Below are 18,803 nucleotides of genomic sequence, written 5' to 3'. Positions count from 1 at the left end.
TCTTCTGGATAAGACGGCTGGAATTCTCGTGCATGGTATCTCACTGGAGGCTGCTCCTGGTCTCGACTCTCGAATCTCGATGGACGACAGCTCAAAATTCACGTGGGTTTCAGATGCTCACGCTGCAACGGACGGTGGTAAGCATACCTATCCTATCTACCGGCATGTAAGTCATCATTGCCCTTACTCCCACAGCAGCAAAACAGCCGGACTTGTCTATCTGTCTGAAAGCAACCCCAACAAAGCGCCCAGCACCACCCCACCCCCTCCCCCCTCCCCCCCTCTTGAAACCCCCCCCCCCCTCTAAGTCTTCCCCGTAAACGCCGTATGGAACACCGGATCCTGCCACTTACACAGGGGATCATCATTGAAGTACTCCCTCACAAACATATCGACGAGGTTCAGCACGGGCGGATAAAACCAAAACTTGCAGACATTAACCCTGGCAGCGTTACACAGCTCCTCCTCGAGCCTCGCAGCTTCATCATCATCCAGCGGCGGGAGTATATACCCGTCGTCGAAGGCATGGGGCAGCACCGCTTTCGCCTGGTGGTCGCGCACGCGCGGAAACTCGGCGACCCGTGCGCACCGCCGCAATGGGTGCTCGCGCGCCATGTCGCATGCAACGTCGTCGCAGGCGCAGGAGAAGGTGGAGTCCAGGAAGTCGCCGGACGCGAAGTCTTCCCAGGTGATCTTCCCCCAGCGCGCGAGGTCGTCGGCGGTGGTGCCCGGCTCCTGTAGGTTCCACACGCGGGAGCCAGAGGGTGGGTAGAGGTCGGCCGACGGGTGCGCTGCGTGGTACTCGTCGAAGCTGGCGGTTTGCTGCTCAGTGTCCATTTGGTGGTCCGCCCAGGCTTGTATGGAGTCCGTGGGGAAGAGGAAGGGCTTGCGCGCGAGCGGCGCGGCGGACCACTCGCTGTAGTCCAGGTAGCGCACTTGCGTGGAGTCGCCGAGGCGGTACACTGGGTAGGTGTTCGTCAGGTCGTGGATCGCCGCGGAGTAGGGTGTGTAGGTGGCGCGCTCGAAGTCGAGGATCCCCGTGGGCCGGGTTTGGCACGACATGATGTTGTAGCCGTAGTAGAGGTCGCCGTGGTCGAGGACGTAGGGGTAGTCGGGATCCATCTCGTTGTGCTCGGGGCGCGCCCACGCGTTCGCGCAGTCCTGCTGGATGCGGCATCGTTCCTGGAAGTTGTCCACGTCGGCGGGCCACAGCGTCGACTGCGAGATGCAGAACCGCTCCAACAGGTCCCAGATTGCGTCCTTGGTCGTTGCCCACGGGCCCGAGAGCTTCCCCGCCTCCTGGAAGTACCCCTTCGTCTGGCGCCGGTGCATATACGGCATCGCGACCCTCGGATCCTCATCGCCACCACCACGTATATACTTACTCCTCAGACACAGCAGGGTGATACGCATGAGGGCGACACTGCGCACAAACCGTCGCTTCTGCGCGAAGCTCCAGCCGATGCAGCCGTAGTTGATCTTCCCCGGCGGTAATTCGATCCCCTTGTCCTGCTCGCGCGCGCCCTTGAACTGCTCGGGATACGCCTTCCCCTCGATGCCCGTCAAGATGACGAACGGATTCACCGCCTCAATGTCCGAGTAGATCGTGCGCGGGACCTCAAAGTGCGGGTATATAGTCCCTCGATCGCGCAGCCGCTTGATGCGCCGCGGGATACTCGCCTCGCCGCTGACGGCCGCCGAGGGGAGCACCGTCGGAGCGTGGCTCGAGAAGCTGTAGTAGTACTCCTTTAGCCAGGCGGTGCCCGATTGCGACCACCCCTTGAACCGCTCCGTGTCTGCGTCCTTGTCGTCCTCGTACCGCGCCCAGATCCAGAGGTTGTCGCGCGGGTGCCCGTCCGGCTTCTTCGGCTTCTTGTCCTTGCTCTTGTAGTCTACTTCCGCGGCGAGCAGCGACGCCGCGAGGTCCTCGTCGCTCAGTGGCGCGCTGGGCGCGAAGCAGTCGCTCAAAGGCGGCCAGGTGTGGAAGCTCTCGCTCGTCATGGTGGTATGTGGGGTATGTGGATGGTATGGGATTCGCAGCACATCGGCCAGCGGCGAGACATAAAGTACCCCCTCCCCCCCCACCATCCCCCGGCCATATCCTTTGCCTCAATTGTTTGTTCCAATCACGACGAACAATGAACCACCTCCACGACCCCACGATCAAACTTCAAAACTTCTTTGTTTCCGCCAGTAACATCCACCCTCCCTTTCACTTACAACACAACCCTCCCCCTCCGCGCCAGCGCCACCCATCCAACAATAAGACATACCCCGCCCAGCGGTGTAACCGGTCCCAGGACCTTCCCCCACCCGTGCTCCTTAACCCTCTCCGGCCCCGCCAGGACCATGGCATAGATACTCCCCGAGAACATCGTCATCCCCGCCGTGAAGAACCCCGCCGCCAGCGGGTTGTGCGATGAGAGGAGGAGGGCGAGGGAGTGCAGCAACTAGGTACACATTTCCCCGGTTAGCAGAGAATGGATAGGGGGCGGGGGGGAAGAGGGGCGGACTTGGTAGTGCGCGGCGGTCTCCCAGTTCTTGATTGACTTTGGGTCCGTGACGCGGGCCTTGAGGCCGTGCGCGCCGAAGGCGCCGAGCGCGACCGCAGAGGCGCCGTAGATGCAGCCGAGGGTCCAGGGGGTGGGGATGAAGCGGGACATTTCTATGGCGGTGGTACTGCTGGAGGTAGTACGGCTCGTAGGTGTTACGGTGTAGTTGGTACCACGGGATGGTGGGACGTCAGTTTATACGCACGCACGCACGCCTATCGCGATATCGGCTCGGATGCCCATTGCCGAGAATGATCTGATCTGATCCCTGCATGCACGCGCCAGCGGCCGGCGATCATGGGTGAGCACTGAGCACTGAGCCGAGCAGCACATCCTCGCCATCATAGGCATCAATTACATTAGAGTATTAGGCTACAACTCCTTCATAATCGCACTCAGCACAGATGGAGTGTGGTGTGGTAACAGTTGCCCGAATGAATAACAGCTTACGCACACATCCAAACATCGGACGAAAAGGAAAAGGAAAAGGAGAAAAAAAGATAATACACAAGTAACGCCTGCGCAGCCCAAACCCAAACCCACCCCACTCCCTCGCTCACTCCCTCGCTCACTCCCTCACTCCACCACCCTCCCCCTCAACCTCGCCCCCTCGCCAAAAATCAGCTTCGGCTTCCTCTCGGCGATATCCAGGATAGTCTGCGCAAACACGCTGTTCGCCCACGCGAACCACGGCCGGGTATAATCCGTGACCCTCGCGACATTAACACTCTCGTGGATAAGCCCCTCTCTCGCGTTCGCCTTCAGCACTGCCTCAACCGCAGTGACAATCTCATCATCATCATCCGACGTCATAGCCTGCACCAGCAGTGACAGCGGCCACGCATTCTCAATGCCGATGTGCGGACCACCGATCCCCGCAAACTCCTGGCCCACAAGGAAGTAGGGGTTTCCGTATCTAGAGAGCACCATCCTCCTCGTGTTCTGGTAGGTATCGTCGGCCCTGTCGACGAAGCCGACGAGCGGCAGCGCCAGCAGCGACGGCAGGTTGGCGTCGTCCATCATGATGTGGCTGCCGTAGCCGTCAACCTCGTAGGCAAAGACGTTTCCAAAGACGGGGTGTGTGGTCACGCCGTATTTCATGACCGCGGCGCGGATCGCAGCGCTTTTCGCCTTGAGCGTGGCGGCGAGCACGGGGCTCTTCCCGGTCGCGCTAAGAAGCTCCGCCGTGCGCCCGAGCTCGACCGACATGAAGGCGTTCCCGGGAATGAAGAATTGCAGGATGCAGGCGTCGTCGCTGGGCCGGAAGGCGGAGCGCACCAGGGACGTGTTGGATGCTAGCGGATTCCCGATGCCGTTGAGGTTGAGCGTTTCCGTGCCCGCGTTGGTCTGCCTCTGGAAGGTGTATGTCATGTCGTTTGGTTCGCCGCCGGGACCGAAGGTGCCCACACTCTGCTCCTCGACCACGTCCAGCACCGTTTGCACCGCCTGCAAGAACTTCGGAGTGATGAACGAGGAGTCCTTCGTTGCTGCGTAGTACTGATTGCCGAGCGACAGGAACGACGCCAGCGAGTCGATCTCGTATTTGCACTCGAAAACGACGCCGGGCTCGTACACGGGGTGCACGACATCGCTCTGTCCGTTCGACGTCGGCTCGAGGCCACTCGCGAGCGGCGGCTGGAACGCATTGCAATACGGCGACTCGAGCACATAGTCAGCCTGGGTATTGATCGCGCCCAGGAGCAGCGTCTTCAACGCGGGATCATCCTTCGCCAGCGACTGGTACTGCGTGAGCTGATTCGTGCTGTCGCGGAGCCACTGCGCATTGATATCGCCGGTGACGATGAAGCTCTGGACCTGCTGCGGATCATCGGAGTCCAGATGCCACCGCACGGTCGTGTCCAGCGTGTTCGGGAAGCAGTTCTCAAACATCCGTGCGAGGTCCACGTCCACCATCTTGCTCGTTATCTCCTGGATCTTCTTCTCAACGGCGTCCGACTTGAAGAGTCGGCATTCCGGCGCCGGACGCTGGTACGGGACTTGGTACTGGCCGGTCGTGAATGGCGGGTGCCGCCGTGCCGCGTAGTCTTTGTAGTCGGGACATGCCTCGCGCCGGTACTTGTCTTTCAGGCTTGTGGCGCCCCGTCGCTCGGCCGGCGTTCGCGGAGTCTTTGCCGTGGCGGAGTCGGATATGAGGAGGTACACGAGGAGGCTGGAGAGTATGAGCATGGCTGCGACAACGAGGGTTCGGCGACGGATGCGGAACTGGTGGTTCCTGGAATGGCGGAACTTCGAGGGAGACGGCAGGTAGGGCTTTGGACTTGAGGGAGCAGCGGGGGCTCGGTTGGTGTTTATATGCAGCCCGGGTTCGGGGAAAGCGGAGGAGGACGGCGGAAATGGCTTTGCTCGGTGATGGATCATGCACTCCACGGACAAGGCAGGTCTTAGCAGGGTTGTGAGGCGGGACAAATGCGGTGCTCGCTCGTGGCGTCGTCAAGTGATGTCGGGGGAGCGGTCGGTGATGTAGACAATGGGGGAGGTGCTTGCTAGTAGATCTTTCGCGGTGCCTGGGGGTCGCAGAGGAGACGCGGGACAATACGAACGAATGATGTTGTTGCAGGGTGTTGGTCGCCATGCCAAGTTGGCGGAGCCCGGCAGGCGACAGGGGTCACCGGGGGCGCCCATGGAAGTAACCATAACGTTAATCACCACGGACATCACCGCCACATGGTGAACCCTTTTCCGCGGCGAACCATCTCGAGTTCTCAGCAGCCTCCTTCGCCGCTTCAATAGAGCAGCCACGCTGGACGTCTCGCTTGCATTGCATCGGCCACTTTCTTTTTCGGCACTTTGGCCGAGGAGTGCGGATCACGAGCTCGAATGGGCGCGATCAGCTGCAGGCCTGGGGCGTCTGACTGCGGCCCACTGCAGAAAGTGACAAGGCGGAGGCAGTTTGCGGCAGGTGCCAGTCATGGTACATCACCTACAATCCAAGGTTCAAACGGGAAAACGGGGCCCGCAAACAAGAAGTCAATCAGGATTGCGGGGTCGGTTATGATCGAGGAGCTATGCAGAGTACGGGGGATCACAGGCATTATCACCGCCTGGACAATGAGAACCAGCCAATCAATTCGAACTTCAATATTATGTACAGCCAATATCCGACTCACTCTCAGCACTCAGCATCCAATCTCCTCAGCACTCAGCCCCCCCCCCCCCCCCCCCCCCCCCTCAGCACCCAACCATAAACCCCCCCGCCTCGTCCCTGACCTGAGCAGATTCACTACCATATAGCTACCACTCCGCCTTTACTTTGCCCGCCCTGTCATTCCCATCCGCCTGTTTACAGATGCTCCCCGCCCTCACCCGAGTCTTGAGGCCTGTCTTTTCATTGAACAACTATCCCCGTCCTATTAATTCCAAGAACTGAAATAGAAAGAACGAAGAAAGACGAACCTCGTACTCACTCCCCTGATCGCCCTCGCCCTTGTGCACGCCCATCACCACGCCCGTAGCAATATCGCGATCATCCTTTTCGCCCGTCTCTTTATTTCGCATTCCATCAGCCCCATCCATCCCCATCCCACCCCTTCCCTTACCTCCTCTTCTGGGTAGAGTTACTCACTAGCATCACCAACAGTTTTATATTCGACGCGCATTCCTGGGCGAAACTCTTGTGCCATACCCGGGCCTTCGTCGGCGTCCATGCCAAGGCCCTGGCCGGAGTAGTTCGAAGAGGATGTGGCGACCATCGTGCGGTGGAAGTCTCGGCCGTGGCTTAGTGTTGCGCTGGGGAGCGAAAGGTGGATTCGCAGCGAGGAGGTGATGTTGCGGGTTGACATTGACATTGTGGTTGATGGGCGGAGGTGGTGGGGGGAGGGCTGCTGATATACGAGTAGACAGTCCGGAGATGGGGAGGGGGGATGGGGGGGGGAGGGGTCATCGTGATGTAGACAAAGCGGGTGAGATCATGGTATCGTTCGTGCCCGCAGATGGGTCGCGGTGAAAGACGTCATCCTGTAGTAACGCACTGCCCGGGTACCCTGAGGTCATCGCGGGTAAGATGCAAGCCGCGGCGGAGAACGAGCAGCTGTGATTAGAACCGCCACAACGGCAGCCATGAGGGACGGTTCGAGATAACCGTGAGAGTCCCAGAGACTATCACGTGATATCACTCGTCTGTCCCGACCAAAAATGTCAAAAATTGGAAACAGCTCAGAACCAGAACACTCGTATTAGCCTCAGTGTAATCATTGAACTACGAGTGGCTCCATTCAATCTCGAGTCGCTCCATTTGCATTTCACGCCTCGAAGCCCGAACACCCATCCCGACCCGAAACCGCCTAGCGTCTCCGCAGCTATCTAACCCCTGCACTGCTATCCCCATCCACCTCCCTCACCTCAGCACAGCTCCCCCTCCCCTCCCCTCCCTTACCACCACCACCACCACGCCCACACCCCAAGATGTCCTACCAACCCTATGCGCCTTCCGCCTACCTCCCCACGCCTCTCCGGTCTAACCCGCACCTCAACCTCAACCTGGAGCTAAAACTCTTTTCCACCCCCTCCTCTCGAGAACTATACGAATCCCTGGCGGAACTGCACGCAATAATCGTGACGCTAGAATTCCTCGAGAAGGCCTTCGTACGGGACTCGATCCCACCCTCATCCTACACCCCCACCTGCCTGCGCCTGCTGGGCCAGTACAAGACGCTCCTCGGCAGTCCTAGTGTCGCCGCCGCGTTCGGAGATCTACACGCGTTCCGCGCGCGCTACGGCGTCGATTGTCCCGCTGCTACGAGGAGGCTAGAGACCGGGCTGCCGGCCACGGTCGAGCATGGGGCGGGCGAGGGCCAGGAGCGGCCGATGTTGGTGGCTGCGCCACATTTGGCAACAGGAGGGGAGGGCAGGTGGAGGAATGTTTCGCCTAAGGCGGCGGCAGAGGCTACGCAGAATTTCATCACGTTCATGGATGCGCTCCGCCTGAACTATCGCGCGAAGGATGAGCTGCATCCGCTCCTGGCGAGCGTGATCACCGCGGTGGATGTAGTTACTGGTGGAGGAGGCGCCGGTGGGGAGGCTGGCGGTGGCGGGTTCGAGGGCAGGAAGGATATTGTTAAGTGGCTCATTGTGCTCAATCAGATGAGACCTGGCGATGAGATCGATGAGGGTCAGGGAAGGGAAATGCTTTGGGATCTGGAGAGGGGGTATAATAGCTTTTTGGAGGGGCTGGGCTGAGGAACGGCAATATTCATCAACACTCATCATCATACCCCCCCCCCCCCACCACCACCCCCCCACCAAACGTGTAGTCCAGTAACCGCTCCTAGCGCCATCGCTTAACCCCACCACCACCCCACCCCACCAGGGCCACCACTCCACGCGTCCCCCATCCCCCGCGTCCCCCCCACCCCACCAATCCACCACCACCATGTCCCGTGCCGCGAAAACCACCTTCCTCGCCACAACCGCCGTGTGCGGGCTGACCCTGCTGGGCGTGCACTACCTGCAGCGTTCCGAGCGCGCCGTAACCCCCCCTCCTTGCCCCATCCCCCCCCCCCATCCCCCATCCCCCGACCCCCGACCCCGTTGAGAAAGTCTAACGCGACCCATTCAAGCAAATGCACGAAGGCGTGATCCGCGACGAGGAGCGTAGCCGGATCAAGCGCGAGCGGCAGGACGATTTCGATCTGCAGGCGAAGCTGAAAGAGGAGTTTTTGAAGGAGCAGAGTGTACGGGAGACTACACGGGAGGTGGAGGGAGGGAAGTAAAGAGGATAGAGGGGGGGGGGGTGTAGGATAGGTTCTGGATTGTATGATACTACGGTACGGCACTGGGGGGTAGGCTGGGGGGTAGACTAGGGGGTAGAGTGAGGCGAATCTCCATTTTGTTCACGGGCTTGTACTGGCTGTGGTGGGGGATGGCTGCATCACAGTGAACATGCCAAGTGAAGTCACGGTGAATTCGTTATATAGCATGTACACCTACAATTACGCAGGAATTGCATTCCATATCACCACATCATCTTCACACCTTTTGACCCGGTACCTGACTAGTGTACACAACTATCCTTCGAACGAAAGAGCGTACCCACCCCCACCCCCCACCCAACCCCCAACCCCCGAAAGCGTCACAGAACAGAACGGAACGGAAAGTAAAGTAAAAGAAGCAGCAAACCACGCAGCCGACCCAACCCAACCCAGCCCAACCCATCAATGCAATTCTCGTCGTCGTTACACCACGCCTAGCCACTCCACTAATGCCCACTCCACTCAATAGTGTTCAAATCCACGCCCTCCTGCACGAGTTCCCACAGCGGACTCAACTCGCGCAAGAAGTTGACACGTGCCTTGACGGCCTCGAGGACGTAATCGATCTCCGCCTCGGTGGTAAACCTTCCGATTCCGAAGCGGATGCTAGAGTGTGCGCTCTCGTCGGAGGACCCGAGGGCACGGAGGACGTACGACGGCTCGAGGGATGCAGAGGTACATGCGGACCCCGAGGAGAGCGCAATGTCTTTCAGCGCCATCAGGAGAGACTCACCCTCGACGTACGCGAAGGAGATGTTCACGCAGCCCGGGTACCGGTGCTCCGGACTGCCGTTCAATGTCGTGTGCTCCATCGATAGGAGCCCGTCTTGCAGGCGCTTGGAGAGGTAGGAGACGCGCGCGTGGTCGTACTAAGAAGAGTCAGCGGCTGGTAATGGTAGAGGCGCACTACCCTATTTCTCAGTACCCCTGCACAATCGTCATGGCACCGCCGACACAACGCCTTTGAGGCATTGCTTCGTGCCGCGACGCTTGGATTGTATAGCGCAAGGTATCATCATAGAAGAAGGGAAGATATGCGGCAGGGGAAGGGGCATTACCGAGAGTTCCTCCTTGGCTATCCGACAAGCCTCGCCGAAGCCGACAACCAACGGTGGCGCCAGCGTTCCACTCCTCAAGCCTCGCTCCTGTCCACCACCGGAAATGATGGGCTCGATTCTGACCCTGGGCCGTCTTCGAACGAAGCACGCACCGATACCCTTCGGTCCGTAAAGCTTGTGTCCGGAGATGCTCATCAGGTCGACGTTCCACTTGTTGACCTCGATCGGGATCTTTCCGACAGCCTGGGCCGCGTCCGTATGGAAGAAGATCTTCTTGCTCCTGCACAGCTTTCCGATCTCCTCCATGGGCTGGATCACACCGATCTCGTTGTTGACGGCCATGATGGAAATGAGCGACGTGTCGGGTCTGATGGCGGCCTCCAGCTCCTTGAGGTCGATCAGACCATTAGCCATGACGGGCAGGTAGGTGATCTCGAAGCCCTCCTCCTGCAGATGGCGGCACGAGTCGAGCACACATTTGTGCTCCGTCTGCGACGTGATGATGTGCTTCTTCTTAGCCTTGTAGAACCTGGCCACACCCTTGATCGACATGTTGTTTGACTCGGTCGCGCCCGACGTGAAGATAATCTCCTTCGCATCGGCACCGATCAAGCCGGCAACATGCTCACGCGCCTCGTCCACCGCCTTCTCCGTCTCCCAGCCGTACGCATGCGTCCGCGAGTGCGGGTTTCCGTAGAGACCTGTGTAGAACGGCAGCATCGCGTCGAGCACCCTGGGGTCCGTCGGGGTCGTCGCCTGCATGTCCATGTAAATGGGACGCGAGCCCTCGTCCATTATCGTCGCCTGCTTCAATATGCCTACTTGCTGTCAGCCAATCGCCGCTAGCCCCGGTGAGAGTGCGCAGTAAGCAAGCAAGCAAACATACCTGCCTGGGGCGACATCATCGCATCGGCCGTCATTCCACCGCCCACGTCGATATCCGACGGTAGCCGGCCGGTCTGCTTCAGCACCTCATTCGTCTCGATCTGGCGGTTCTCGACGTTGACGGCGGCAGGGTTCTTGCTCGACGGCGAGACATAATTCCGGCTCCTCTGCAGCGGTCGCAACGCAGCTGGCGATCTGAGGGCGGAGGGGCGCGTCGAGGCGAGGAAGGTGCGCGAGGCCAGTCGCGAGGCCTGTGCACATCGCGCCACCATGGCGGGGGAAGGCATCGGGGATGCGATATGGAGGGGAATGCGTCGGGTATGTATGTGTTGTATCTGTGGTCTGTGGCAGGGGTGGGGAACCCGAACTGCAGTATGTGGGTGTGTGGTGTGTGGTGTGTGGTGTTTCTTCGCGCGAAGAGAAGTGGTCTGATGCCTACTCGGGTGGTGGTGTGGTTGTATGAGGGGGTAGTTGTAGAAGGTGTTGTGGCGGCGGCAATGCGATGTCGAAGCGGATCTGAATTCTTCCTCTGACGCCGGCAACCAACGGCTGCCATGCCAAGCCAGGCGGGGGTGGTGGGGGAATTAGACGAGTCGGTATTGGCGGGTATGATGATATCAGTGGACCGGAGGGGGATATGACGGCAATGCGCGGCCGGGAAGACGGTCCTCCCTATTCGATGACAGAGCAGGCCCGGCCGAGCGAGATACTCTACGTAGATGCGGCCTTTCTTGAAGGCCATCTGTCGTGCACTCCCACCAGCCACCACATGTGCTCGCGAATCGCCGCATGCCAATCAATCCATGACAAATCGACAGCAGCATGTCTCGACGTCGATGCTTAAACAATCTCGGAGTCCGGGCTGCCCTATAGAGACGGGCTTAGGTAATGCTCCACTTGATGACGATTGAGTCACTGTATTTCACTCGATTTCTCCATTTTTTACACGGCCGACCCAGCTTCATTTTCCTGGAAGATCCGGTCTTTCTGAGCACGATGCACCTCGGTGTCTGTTATTCCTATATCTCTTCTTCTTTCTTTTGGCATAGGCTTCTCTCTGTACTCCGTTCTGTTGGCTAGACCTGTTGTCCGCCGTCGTGCTCAACCCGAAGCCCCGCACTTTCACTAGGTTTGCTTTGAGTTCGCTCTTCGCCACCAATTTCACCCAGATTTTCAATTTTGTCCTCCCACCTCCAGTAGAATATCACGTTCTCTCAACCATACTCATACTCACACCCCTTCATCCGTGCCATTCAATTCTCGTTGTCGTGATTGTGGGTTGCCATACCATAGCAATTTGCAGCAGTCACAGGAAAATTCTTGGTGGGGCTGTCATTCGCCGCTAAGCCTCTTTAAGTCGCAGATTGCACAAACTTCCGCAACGCAACTCTGTCGACGACACAGCTTACCAAACCACCCCTCCGGAAACCCAGATCACCCCCCATCCATCTCGACATCATCCACACTCCCTGTGTGCTGCGGTCGCGATAACACACATTCACCATGCCGCCGCCTCCTCACGCTAAGCCTGAGAACGTTCTCAAGGTTCGTCGTCGCTGTTGCCCCACTCGCTGGCTGCTCCTCACCGCTCGAGAGAATCGCCAATCGCTAACAAATCCTTCTCGACAAACAGCGCGCCCAGGAGCTCGTCGCCGTAAACAAGAACCTCGGCGCCCTCGAACTCCTCCACGACCATGTCACCTCGAAGCGCACCCGCAACTCGCCGATCGCCTCTTTGGAGCCGGTCATGATCTTGTTCGTCGAGCTCTGTGTTAGCTTGAGGAAGGGAAAGACTGCCAAGGATGGTCTGTACCAGTACAAGAACATCGCACAGAATACTAGTGTGCAGACGATCGAGGTGGGTTCTATCTGCGATGAGCGAGAGCTGGCGATCACGCGGCTGATATATAGACTTTGCATGTGTAGCTGGTTCTCCGGAAGTTTATTGAGCTTGCCGAGAACAAGGTCACCGAGGCACAGGAGCGGGCTGAGCAGATCACTCTGGACCAGATTGAGGATCTCGAGGCCACCGAGACCCCCGAGTCTATCCTACTGTCCACCGTTTCCGGCGAGCAGTCCAAGGATCGCACCGACCGTGCCGTTGTTACCCCTTGGCTCAAGTTCTTGTGGGAAACTTACAGGACCGTTCTGGACATCCTCCGCAACAATGCCCGCTTGGAGACCATGTACCAGAGCACTGCTCTGCAGGCGTTCCAATTCTGTCTCAAGTACACTCGCAAGACCGAGTTCCGGAGACTTTGCGAGTTGCTCCGCAATCACGTTCAGAATGCCGCCAAGTACGCCAGCCAGATGCATGCCATCAACCTGAATGATCCCGATACTCTACAGCGCCACCTCGACACCCGCTTCCAGCAGCTGAATGTTGCCGTCGAGTTGGAACTCTGGCAGGAGGCTTTCCGTTCCGTTGAGGACATCCACACCCTTCTGAACCTGAGCAAGAGGCCCGCAAAGAACATCATGATGGCCAACTACTACCAGAACTTGACCAGGATCTTCTTGGTCTCGGACAACTACCTCTTCCACGCCGCTGCCTGGAGCCGTTACTACAACCTCCTCCGCAATAGTGCTGCGCAGGTAGCTTCCAACCCAGCGATCAGGAAGGACTCCCCTGCCACCACCGATGCCGACTGGACTCGCGTGTCCTCGCTCTACCTTTTGGCCGCGTTGTCCATTCCCGTCATCAGCCAAGCACGCTCCCGCGGTGCGTTGCTCGATGTCGACGAGGCAAAGAGGACCAAGAACACTCGCTTGACCAACCTTCTCGGTCTTGCTAAGGCGCCCACGCGTGCTTCCCTGTTCAAGGACATTCTCAACAAGGGCCTCCTAAAGCGTGCCCGCCCCGAGATCCGCGAACTCTACACCATCCTCGAGGTCGACTTCCACCCTCTCAGCATCTGCAAGAAGATCTCTCCCATCTTGACCAAGATCGCCGACGACCCCGACATGAAGCCTTACGTCCAGCCTCTTCAGCAGGTCATCCTTACCAGGTTGTTCCAGCAGCTCTCGCAGGTTTACGACTCAGTTCAGCTTCAGTTCGTCCTCGACCTGGCTTCCTTCCCCTCGCCTTTCGAGATCAACCCTACTGTCATCGAGAAGTTCATCATGAACGGCTGCAAGAAGGGTGATCTCTCGATCCGCATCGACCACTCCGCTGGTGTCCTGACCTTCGAGTCCGACATATTCTCCTCCTCCAAGGCTCTGCACCCTGGATCCAGTACCGGCTCTGCCGAGAAGGATACCTCCATCCAGAAGCTCCAGAGCACTCCCTCCGAGATTGTTCGTACTCAACTCTCGAGGCTCGCAAAGGCGCTGTACCTCACCTGCACTCATGTCGACCCCGAGTTCCTTCAGGAGCGTGAGGCTGCTAAGGCCGCTGCCCACAAGAGGGCTCTTGTAGGTGCCGAGAAGGAGCACGCCGAGACCCTTGCCCGCCGCACGATCATTGAGAAGAAGAAGGAGGCCGCCGAGTCTGCCCTGCTCAAGAAGGAGAAGGAGGAGGCTCAGATCCGTGCTGCCCGTCAAGAGGAGGCCCGCGCTGCCGAAGCCGCCCGCGTCGCCGAGCAGCAGAAGAAGCGTGAGCAGGAGCGTGTCAAGGCCGAGCAAGAGCGCATCCGCAAGGAGGAACTCAAGAAGCAGCTCGACGAGCTCGCGCTTGACGCCAAGATCGATGTTGAGAACATGGGCGACCTCGACAGCAACCAGCTTCGCATGATGAAACTGCAGCAGCTCGAGAAGGAGAAGCGTGACATGAGCGAGCGTCTGCGTCTTACTGGCAAGCGTATCGATCATCTGGAGCGTGCCTACCGTCGGGAGGAGGTCAAGCTCCTTCCCCAGGATTGGGAGCGCCAGAAGGCTGAGGATCTCGCTGCGTACGATGCCGCCAAGACGATCACCCTTGAGACCTCTAAGAGACAGCACGATGAGGCTGTCGCTCTCAAGAAGCGCCTCGGACGCCTTGTCGGATCCTATGAGACTTTTAGGGACGATATTAAGCAACAGCGTTCCCAGGAGTTCGAACAGCGTGGTAAGGCTGCCGAGAGGGAGCTACAGAAGGCTATGGACAAGCGCCGGAAGGAAGTGCGCGACGCCAAGATCAAGGCGAAGGCCCTTGCCGAGGCTGCTCGTGAGCGCGAAAGGCTCGAGAGGGAGGCTGAGGAGAAGAGGATTGCCGACGAGGAGGTGCGTCTCAGGGAGGAGGAGGAGGAGAGAGCCAAGAAAGAGGCCGAGCTGCGCGAGCGGATGATTCGCGAGAAAGCGGAGGGCGAGGAGCAACGCAAGTCAGTGATCCCCGCATCAATCCATTGCTTTTCTCATGCTGACACGTCACAGGAAACTCGACGAGACGGCTGCCAAACAGCGTCAACGCGAGCAGGAAGCCGAAGAACGTCGTGCCCGCGAGCGTGCCGAGCGTCAGAACCGTCCCGTCGCCGCACCCACCAAGGCGCCCGATGCCCCCGCCGCCTGGCGTCCTGGTGTCGCTGCTACCGGATGGCGTGAGCGTGCTGCTGCCAAGGCCGCCGGTGGTGAAGCTGCTCCATCAGCCCCCGTCCCCGTTGCCGCCACCGCTGCACCCGTCGCCGCCACACCTGCCGCCGCTGCACCCGCAGCCTCAAACGGTCCCTCGGAGCGTCCCCGCTTCCAGCTCGCCCCCAGGTCCGTCCCCAAGGAGGACCTCCCGCCCGCTGCACCCCGCGATGCCGCTTCCTCCGCCGCTGCCGCCATCTCGCCTCCCTCCGGAGCCGCCCCCGAGGAGAAACGTAGCGCCTACCGCCCTCCGGCTGCCCGTCGCACCGGTGGTGCCCCGGAACGTAGCGAGACTCCCCCCACCGCTGGCGGCGACAGACCCTCATCCGGCGCTGGCGGCAAGTGGGTCCCCTCCAGCAGGCGGAATCTAGGCGAACGTACCGACCGCCCCGAGTCCAGGGATAAGGACCGTGGTGACCGTGGTGATAGGGACTCGAAGCCCAAGGAACCTAGGGACACGGCTTCAAAGTGGAGGTGAACGGACGCGCTGGTCATTGGTTCATTGGTTGATGTTAAGTAGTGCGTATTTTGAAAATTTGTGTGGGTTCCGGTATGCTTTTTGCGTCGTGTGGGGTAATAGGATGTGAGCAACGTGCGTAACTTTGCGTTGCATTCGATGTGCAGAATGGTGTGAATGGTGTGAATGGTGTGAATGGTGTGATTGTGATTGTGATGGTGATTGTGAATCCGTTGTGTGAATTGGAGCAATGCATGGTCCTTTATTCATTGACGATGATGCCTACCAGGCTACCTGCAGATCGTGTTTGATCATTAATGACATCCCGTATGTGTATCACTACCGGTGGATACCTGCTGGCTGGCTGTCGGGAGCATATGATACTACCTATCTGTGATTTCTTCAGTAGTTCAGTCCAGTGAATATTACGGCGGAACGGTAGGTTGGTAGATCCGCACCCAAAACTTGAAAGAAGCCAGCCTCCGGGACATCGCAATGACTGCTGATTATCGAATGGCTGCTACGACGGCGGATCACTACATAAGTACATCTGAATATCGGTGTTGTATCACTACTCACTACTGGCCGTACCTGGTAACGATAAGTGAGCTCTGTCGAAGCTCGTTACTAGCAGGATTCACCTCTTCACTTGAGTACTGCGTTGGACGCTGAAACTCCCTTACCTTTTTAAAAAAAAATCCCCTTAATTCAAGTGATATCACATGCGCCGCGCCGTTCCGTTTCGTTCTTGTAGGTGTGCGGGGTTTTTATTCCGCACTTCGTTTACATGTAGCGCTCAAACCTCAGGGTTGTGTGGGTAGTACCCGAGATGAGAGTTGCGTCTCAAGTGTTACCCAACTCCTGGGCGGAGAAAATGTCAAAACTTTTTATTTTTATTTTCAAGGTGCTCTGCACCTGGAGATATCCTTAGATCTGATGACCAAAGACAGATCACGTCCCGTAGACAACTAGGTAGATCCTCATCTGACTACAAAGATTTCCCTACTTCGTGGGTAGATAAAGGGTATCGTGAACAACTCTATTAACCTATGCTGCAAAATACAGAAACAAGACAACGTTTATGGCTATTTATCATCCTCATCATCACTCTCATCAGCCACTATCGTCGGCGCGCCATCAGTGCCCTCGTCATCGCTACCCTCATCATCGCTGCCAATGCCCTTCCACTCCTCATAGTCGCCATCATCGACCTCCTCATCGCCCGCTTCCGTCGCCTCCTCGTCCACGTCAACATCAGCGTCAGGATCACTCTCGGCCTTACGTTTCCGCATTTCACCGAGCTGACCCATGCGACCCGCGCCTTCCAAGTCCTCATCCTCCGTTTCACCATCGGCCAATTTCGGCACGGGGGTGAACCAGGGAAGTTTTCCACGGATGAAGTCGTTCAGCACCATTTTCGCGACGCCGTCGAGATCGGGTTCGCCACCCTTCAGCAGGCGGCCCGACTTCCGCGCCAGGATCTCGAGGAACTCGATGTGTGTCTTGTACCCGCCGCGCGTGATCTCATAGGTGCGCTCGATGTGCTGCGGCTTGCATTTTGCCAGCACCGCCGGGATGTATTGCTCTGGGTTCTCGACGTTCTCGACGCGCACCACGCCGTGCAGCAGGATGTCCTCTGCCGTGTCGGTTACGGACGGGGGCACGATCCCCGGACAGTCGATCAGGTAGATGCGCCGCATCAGAGTGATGTATTGCCATACCTTGGTTTCTCCTGGGATGGGAGCCACTGTGCACACCTTCTTGGCGCGGAGGGTGTTGATGATGGAGGATTTGCCGGCATTGGGGTAGCCGATCAGTCCGACCGAAATTTGTTTGCGGTCGCTGTGCAGGGAGGAGAATTGTCGGAGCAGCTGGATAAGAGAGCCTTTGCCGAAGGAGTTGGTGATGGAGGCGTGGAAGGCGAGGGTTGGGTGGGATTTGGAGAGGCGACGAACCCAGGCAGCCTAGTAGTTGCAATGTCAGAATTATCGTAATAAAAATTGCGTGATGCAATCAAAGTAAAAATGAAGATGAGGAATGAATGTGTGAAACGTAACTAAGAGCACCCGCACGAGCCCCGCTAGAAGCGGGGAGCCATGGTGCTCAACTCAATACGGAGCACTTCCGCCCCCTGGTGACCCTATCCAAAACGGAAGAAATCGACTGGACATCCTCGCCAAAACGACGAGGAGCCGGTATAAACGGGGACGGAATTGATCTCCCACTATTGTAACAGACTAGATCCATAGGTTTCCGAGATGAACTCGGTGGAAATAGCCTTGACTTAAAACAGTGGGGTGCTGGAGAGCACAGGTTGGGAATTGGGGTACGGGCAAGAGGGAGGGGGAAGGGAATGTTGGGAGCGGTGGGTCTTACTGCTACGCTGGTGGGTACCAAGTCACACTTGTTGAGGACAAAGATCAGATGCTTGTGTGGTGCTTCCTCCTTGATGTATTTTTCAACACTGTGGCACCGAGTACCCAAGGGATCTCGAGCATCGAGGACATGTATTACGACGTCGGACGAGTCGATGACCTGCAGCAGTCTGTTAGCAGCCCATTCGCTGACCTCGACGCAGAAGAAAACATACCTTGTATAACTCGTTCCAAATTCGCTTCGACTGTCCCTTGGAGAAGATAGGCTCTCTTGCCTCTTTAATGACACCAGCCCTCTCCTCCTCGCCCAACTGTCCACTCAGAAGTTTATCCGTCTCCAGTTTGTCGGCATACTTCTTTTCGACGGTCTCCAGATGGCCGGCCATCTCCTCCATGCTTCCAACATCAATCTTCGGCCGCTTTCTCTGCGCCTTAGGACCGAAGGTCGCAGAGAAAGGTTGGGTTCCGACCTTAATCTTTGCCTCATGCTCCTTCTGACCCGGAGTCTCAAGCAGACTCATGGGGAGCTTATTACTCTTCAGGAGCACGGTGTAAGGATCCTTGCTCTTCTCCGCCATCGCCTCTCTGAAGCCGGTCAGGGCCTCCTGGGAGATGACTCTGGTGTTCCCGAACCATTTCCGGTTCGGCTCGATACGGGCTGTGGGGACAGCGCGCGACTGGAAGGGCGCGGCCTGCACGACTTTGCTGCCGTCGCGGTTGAACTTTGCTCCACCGGTATCGCGCAGGTCGTTTACTCGCTTGACTTTCTTCGCGTCGCGGTAGAAGTTCTCGCCCTTGGTCTTGACATTGGCCATGCCATCGCCCGCAGTGGACGAGCGGTCTCTAGAGGGAACGCTCTATTAGATTCAATGCGTGTTGCACCGGGTGAAGTGGGACATACCGACGACTCTTCTCTTTCTTGAAGTTACCCATCTTTGTTGTGGTACTTCGGGGTGGTAGTGGTGTGAGGTGGTGGTGGAATTAGAACCGCAGGCTGCGGCCTGGAGAAGAAAAGGGAAAAGAAAGCGGGCGTGGTGGGGGTTTTGGTGGGTGTGTTGAAATAGTCGTTTTAGGATCGGGGAAAGTGGTGAAATTTTTCTTTTAGCGTAGATAAGTTTTAGCCGCAATTGTGCTTAATGCACGTGATGCGAGTGAGAGTAATG

General features: G+C 58.0%; 7 protein-coding genes across 7 annotated transcripts; 3 read left to right on the top strand and 4 right to left on the bottom strand.

Annotated features, from left to right (window-relative positions):
- Nucleotides 1–40: 40 nt before the first annotated feature.
- BZA05DRAFT_451894 (uncharacterized protein) lies at nt 41–2,386 on the bottom strand (the record flags this gene model as incomplete). The annotated part of the gene is made up of 3 exons (XM_051487453.1): nt 354–2,386; nt 148–156; nt 41–75 (listed from the first exon to the last, which is right to left on the bottom strand). Exons 1-3 carry the CDS (start codon nt 2,086–2,088, stop codon nt 41–43), a joined length of 1,779 nt encoding a protein of 592 aa, XP_051340193.1. The 5' UTR covers nt 2,089–2,386.
- Nucleotides 2,127–4,739, bottom strand: BZA05DRAFT_418363 (uncharacterized protein; the record flags this gene model as incomplete). The annotated part of the gene is made up of 5 exons (XM_051485511.1): nt 2,127–2,168; nt 2,274–2,450; nt 2,514–2,679; nt 2,758–2,886; nt 3,133–4,739. 5 exons carry the CDS (start codon nt 4,737–4,739, stop codon nt 2,127–2,129), a joined length of 2,121 nt encoding a protein of 706 aa, XP_051340192.1.
- A 2,154-nt stretch (nt 4,740–6,893) lies between these two features.
- On the top strand, nt 6,894–7,809 carry BZA05DRAFT_396620 (vacuolar protein sorting-associated). The gene has a single exon (XM_051483550.1). The coding sequence runs from the start codon at nt 6,975–6,977 to the stop codon at nt 7,746–7,748; it is 774 nt and encodes a 257-aa protein (XP_051340191.1). The 5' UTR covers nt 6,894–6,974; the 3' UTR covers nt 7,749–7,809.
- On the top strand, nt 7,783–8,606 carry BZA05DRAFT_396618 (uncharacterized protein). The gene is made up of 2 exons (XM_051483549.1): nt 7,783–8,037; nt 8,129–8,606. Exons 1-2 carry the CDS (start codon nt 7,942–7,944, stop codon nt 8,279–8,281), a joined length of 249 nt encoding a protein of 82 aa, XP_051340190.1. The 5' UTR covers nt 7,783–7,941; the 3' UTR covers nt 8,282–8,606.
- Nucleotides 8,607–8,622: 16 nt separating this feature from the next.
- Nucleotides 8,623–11,039, bottom strand: BZA05DRAFT_396617 (cysteine desulfuras-like protein). Its single transcript, XM_051483548.1, has 3 exons — nt 10,265–11,039; nt 9,379–10,196; nt 8,623–9,189 (listed from the first exon to the last, which is right to left on the bottom strand). The coding sequence occupies exons 1-3, from the start codon at nt 10,548–10,550 to the stop codon at nt 8,767–8,769; spliced, it is 1,527 nt and encodes a 508-aa protein (XP_051340189.1). The 5' UTR covers nt 10,551–11,039; the 3' UTR covers nt 8,623–8,766.
- Nucleotides 11,040–11,766: 727 nt separating this feature from the next.
- BZA05DRAFT_336438 (uncharacterized protein) lies at nt 11,767–15,286 on the top strand (the record flags this gene model as incomplete). Its single annotated transcript, XM_051480806.1, has 4 exons — nt 11,767–11,808; nt 11,897–12,121; nt 12,190–14,561; nt 14,614–15,286. The coding sequence occupies 4 exons, from the start codon at nt 11,767–11,769 to the stop codon at nt 15,284–15,286; spliced, it is 3,312 nt and encodes a 1,103-aa protein (XP_051340188.1).
- Nucleotides 15,287–16,201: 915 nt separating this feature from the next.
- On the bottom strand, nt 16,202–18,760 carry BZA05DRAFT_396613 (nucleolar GTP-binding protein). Its single transcript, XM_051483547.1, has 4 exons — nt 18,542–18,760; nt 17,856–18,483; nt 17,642–17,800; nt 16,202–17,229 (listed from the first exon to the last, which is right to left on the bottom strand). Exons 1-4 carry the CDS (start codon nt 18,571–18,573, stop codon nt 16,351–16,353), a joined length of 1,698 nt encoding a protein of 565 aa, XP_051340187.1. The 5' UTR covers nt 18,574–18,760; the 3' UTR covers nt 16,202–16,350.
- Between the last annotated feature and the right edge of the window lie 43 nt (nt 18,761–18,803).

The sequence above is a fragment of the Tricharina praecox genome (assembly GCF_024521635.1).
Source record: "Tricharina praecox strain CBS 144465 chromosome Unknown BZA05scaffold_10, whole genome shotgun sequence".
Taxonomy (NCBI): domain Eukaryota; kingdom Fungi; phylum Ascomycota; class Pezizomycetes; order Pezizales; family Pyronemataceae; genus Tricharina; species Tricharina praecox.
Note: the sequence above shows the minus strand (reverse complement) of the source record. Positions and strands in the feature narration are given on the sequence as shown.

Bases quoted from the DNA above. Each gene is read 5' to 3' on its own strand.
- BZA05DRAFT_396620 (XM_051483550.1), top strand. From the start codon at position 6,975: ATGTCCTACCAACCCTATGCGCCTTCCGCCTACCTCCCCACGCCTCTC.
- BZA05DRAFT_396618 (XM_051483549.1), top strand. From the start codon at position 7,942: ATGTCCCGTGCCGCGAAAACCACCTTCCTCGCCACAACCGCCGTGTGC. The intron at 8,038-8,128 runs GTAACCCCCCCT...GACCCATTCAAG, and splicing joins TGCAGCGTTCCGAGCGCGCC to CAAATGCACGAAGGCGTGAT.
- BZA05DRAFT_396617 (XM_051483548.1), bottom strand. From the start codon at position 10,550: ATGCCTTCCCCCGCCATGGTGGCGCGATGTGCACAGGCCTCGCGACTG. The intron at 10,197-10,264 runs GTATGTTTGCTT...GACAGCAAGTAG, and splicing joins GATGATGTCGCCCCAGGCAG to GCATATTGAAGCAGGCGACG. The intron at 9,190-9,378 runs GTAATGCCCCTT...GACTCTTCTTAG, and splicing joins TAGCCAAGGAGGAACTCTCG to TACGACCACGCGCGCGTCTC.
- BZA05DRAFT_396613 (XM_051483547.1), bottom strand. From the start codon at position 18,573: ATGGGTAACTTCAAGAAAGAGAAGAGTCGTCG. The intron at 18,484-18,541 runs GTATGTCCCACT...CGTTCCCTCTAG, and splicing joins AAGAAAGAGAAGAGTCGTCG to AGACCGCTCGTCCACTGCGG. The intron at 17,801-17,855 runs GTATGTTTTCTT...AGACTGCTGCAG, and splicing joins TTTGGAACGAGTTATACAAG to GTCATCGACTCGTCCGACGT.